This window comes from Excalfactoria chinensis, chromosome 1 (assembly GCF_039878825.1).
Source record: "Excalfactoria chinensis isolate bCotChi1 chromosome 1, bCotChi1.hap2, whole genome shotgun sequence".
NCBI lineage: Eukaryota > Metazoa > Chordata > Aves > Galliformes > Phasianidae > Excalfactoria > Excalfactoria chinensis.
The window spans coordinates 79,040,174-79,044,133 of record NC_092825.1 but is presented as its reverse complement, the minus strand read 5'-3'; the positions used below and the strand labels follow the sequence as shown (position 1 = coordinate 79,044,133).

Here is a 3,960-nt window from a genome sequence, read left to right as displayed (position 1 = left end):
GAGGCAAATTCACAGAGCTTTTATTATTATTAATTATTCGTAGAGTTTACCAGTGAACTTAAACAGTGTTACTTTGGAATTGCTTTTCCACAAGTGTTCCTGCACCCAAGGTGTCTCAGCATTCTCTGTTTCAGTCAAACATTTGTGATCCTTTGGCTAATTTTGCTTTTCAGGCATGTTTGCATTTGATTTTGCTTGCATCTTAACATGAAGTGATTGCGCGTAAACAAAGCAAAGCTGGACTTTGAATGACACACGGTGTGGTAGCATTAGACAAGCCGAGCAATCAGAAATCGTGTCACATCCCCCCAGACCATCTTTAAAAGTGTGAAGGTGTTATCTCCATTTTCTTTTATCAGTTGTTTGTTATTAAGAAGAGGGTTAAATGCAGTTTCTTTTGCTTGTCTTCTGGTTTCTCCGCCTTCGAGCTGTCTTTCTTTTTTCCTTTTTTTTTCCTTTCTGAAACCACAGGGGGTAGAAACTGACTTTAACTCCTTTGATTAAAACATATTTGATCTCTCAATCGAGAAGCCGGAACTTCAAGAAAGATGCACAAGACTCAAGTTACAAGAGCAAGTAACACAAATTCATTAAAGCATCGTATTTCTAAACACAGAAAGCCTCCAAAAAAAAAAGGGGGGGGGGGAATTCATCAGGTTTTTTACAGAGCACTGCAATATTTCTGAGTAAGCTAGGAACCAGAGAGGAGAAGTACTTCTATTGCTTTTTCTTGTTCTGAGCAGGATGAAAACCCATGCATTTAAGTTCAAAGCTTGCCTCAGGGCGGCTTTGGCTGATCGGCCTGACTTCACTCTCAGCTGGTAGCACTTGGGCTGCAGTTCCAGCAGCAGCCTAGGTGGATGTCTCTCAACACAGCAGTTTCAGACTTACACTGCAAAGTGACACAGTGATCTCTGTGAACTGTAGCTCTGTGGTTAAAGTTTCCTATTCGGTATACCTGTGTTTTTAAAGGGAAGTGCTGTACCACCAGCCTTAAGTGCTGGCTACACTACAGTTGCAGCTCTGCCTCTGCTGCTTATTTATTTTTTGCCCCTTTTCTTGCTTTATTCTTTCTCTGCCACCTTTGGAAAGACAGGTCCCTTCTTCTGTAGTCCTGGCTCCCAGTCAGAGGGACACTGAGCGCCTCCTCTTCCTCGCAGTGTACTCCCCTGTAATGAAATTGGATAAGGAGTAGCTCAGGCGAGTATCCAAGGTGTCGGAGATGGTGCTGCTGTTGCTGGCTTTCACCCATGGACACAGGCACCTGAGCATGGCTCTGCGGATGTAGTTGTCAAAGCAGTAGTAAATAAAAGGGTTGGCACAGCTGTTGGCAAAGGCAAAGGGGCTGCTCACCCTCATGCCCACATGGGCAATCATCTTAAGAAAACAGTCAGGCAGCTTCTGTAGTTGCAAAAGGATGGACATAAGCTTGAAGAGATTGAAGGGGACCCAAGAGATGACAAAAGCAGCCACCACAATAAAGACGATCTTGATAGATTTTCTCAGTTTCTTATCGTGTTTCCCAGATCTCTGGTAATGCATACAGAGTCTCCTTGTGATGGAGCAGTAAAAGGTCAGAATGCTCAACAGTGGGAAGAAGAAGGCCAGGATTAAAATCACCAGTGATGTGATCTGTTTGGATTCTGTCACATCTTTGTCTGTGCAGTACATCCTGCCGTAGCGCTCTTTCAGTTCTCTGGACAAAAGGGTTGGCATCCCTAAGCAGCAGGATAACAACCAGACGCAGAAGCAAAGTCCACTGGAATAGGATCTGGTTCGGACCCTTCTAGCAATGGAGGGGTACATGATGGCAAGGTACCGGTCTGCACTCATACAAGTGAGGAGGAGGATGCTGCAGTACATGTTAACTGAGATGATGTAAGAACTAGCTTTACAGAGGAAAGATCCTACCCTCCACATCCCATCCGATGCCTCCCTGTCCACCCAGAATGGCAGCGTGATGAGGAAGATGAAGTCTGAAGCAGCGAGGTTGATGATGAAGATGTCAATCAGCCTCTGGACCCGTCGCTTGAAGACTAAGGCTACGATAAGGATGGAGTTGCCAAGAATGCCCACCAAGAACACAACAGTGTACAGGATAGGGAGGAAAGCAGTCATGTGTTGCTCATGCTGGCAGCTGTCCTCGTCCTCGTAGTAGTAGTCATCATAGCTGAAAGTGACCGTAGTCACAGGTGAAAGCTGAATGAGATCCATTTCTGGCCCGGCTGTCCTCATCTTGAGGCTGAAGAAGGCTCTGAGCTCCCCTCTTCCCTTCCCCTCATGGTCTTCTTTAAAAACACGCTAGCATGTAAGGGGGGAGGAGTGGGGGAGGAGGAGAAAAGTGGTTTTGGGGTGTAATTCTTACCATTTTAGCCAATCATGTAGGAAAAAGACAAGCGATGAGCATCTCTGATTAGTCGAAACCCCAGCTTCAGAACAAGGAGCTGCTGCTTTTTTCAAAGTCAGGTTGATTTTTATCTGTATTTTATATTCGCTGGTTGAAGCAATCTGGCTTTGGGTTTTGCTTTTATTTTGCGGGAGGGAAAGTTGTTTTCAAGATTCTGAAGTTTAAAATTTTTAGGGCAGGATATTACTTGTTTGCAGGTTAGAGATTATACCAGCTAGAAGAAATCAGGGAGTGGTGAATTCAGCCTCTACTTTCTTTATCTTTCCTTGCAAGCTCAGCTTTTCTGAGGTTCGGAGGCATTTATGTTTTCTTTATTCATTTATGATTGTTTTCTGTTGAGAGTAATTCTGTCATATGGATGTGCTTAGGCAAAAATATTTCAAACTGTGGTCTGTACTTGTTAGGTCAGTCCCAGGCTCACTCTGCACTGCCATTGCCCCCTCCTGCCCCTCAGCCCCCTACATCCCCCACTCTGGGCATCCCCACACCCAGATTTACCAGCCTGTTTGATATTTAGAGGGCAGTTTGTTGATGTGCCATTATTTCTTCTGCATTTCAAACCCTAACTTGCTCTACTGAATGGTGACATGGTCCTGCTCCTCCTGCCTGTGAAGCCTCCACATCTTCGAGCCATTCTTATCTATGGAACGCATTTCCAAAGAGCCCCAATTTTCTCCATCTTTCATTCACAGTTTCACCCACTGCTCCAGCTGTGGCTTACCTTACAGTCAGCTCTCTTAGCGTTGCACAAAACAAATGAAATTTTTCCCTTTTTGAAGTACTGAATTTATCACAACTTCGCCAGCGCATACTAATTTCAGACATCTTCTGGTCTACATCATCCTTTCTCTCTTCTTCACATCAGTTCATTTTCTCCTTCCCCTCCCACCTGCATGTACACAGACATCTCACGTCTTTGGGATTTTCTAACTTTAAGCAAACTGCATTCTGGAGAGCTGTCCAGTCCCAGCTGTGTGGATCACATCCATGTCTCCATAGGCTGAAAGCATCTCTATTGCACAGCAAACAAATCAGTCTCACCCAGTGCACTCTGGATGCCCTCAGGATCACTTTGCCATTGTTGAGGTTACATGCTCCAGTATGTTGGGTTCTTGGTAGACTTCCAGGTGCCTGGACAAGCAGCGAGTTGCTGTTAATGTGACTGGTTGTCAGATTGAGAGCTATTTAGATGGGCACTTGAATGTGTGTATGTGCTGATGATTAATAAAGAACTAATTATACACAACAACCAGTTATATACAACATCAGTGGGGCACTAATGAACTCTTGCTGATGGTTTTTCATGGAATGAATAAGGATTTAGTTATCTGACTGTTATTCACCCATCCGAAGCCTCCATGAGAAAAGGTCAGGGTGTATAAAAAGGCACTGGCTTACATTACCCACTTGTATACCATGTAATTGTAAACCCGAATAGGCTAAAAGTCATCTTTTAGCTGTCTTTGCCAAGCATCTGAAGATAACAAAAGGTACACCTGCTTTTCAACCGGCGTTGTATAAAAGTGCCCAAATGTCTTGCAGTTTACAGAAAT

At 44.3% G+C, this 3,960-nt stretch overlaps 1 protein-coding gene across 1 annotated transcript; it reads right to left on the bottom strand.

Annotated features, from left to right (window-relative positions):
* Positions 1 to 1,125: 1,125 nt before the first annotated feature.
* Positions 1,126 to 2,235, bottom strand: GPR15 (G protein-coupled receptor 15). Its single transcript, XM_072358965.1, has one exon. It carries the CDS (start codon positions 2,233 to 2,235, stop codon positions 1,126 to 1,128), a length of 1,110 nt encoding a protein of 369 aa, XP_072215066.1.
* Between the last annotated feature and the right edge of the window lie 1,725 nt (positions 2,236 to 3,960).

Excerpts from the sequence above, each read along its gene's own strand:
- GPR15 (XM_072358965.1), bottom strand. The coding sequence starts at position 2,235 with ATGAGGACAGCCGGGCCAGAAATGGATCTCATTCAGCTTTCACCTGTG.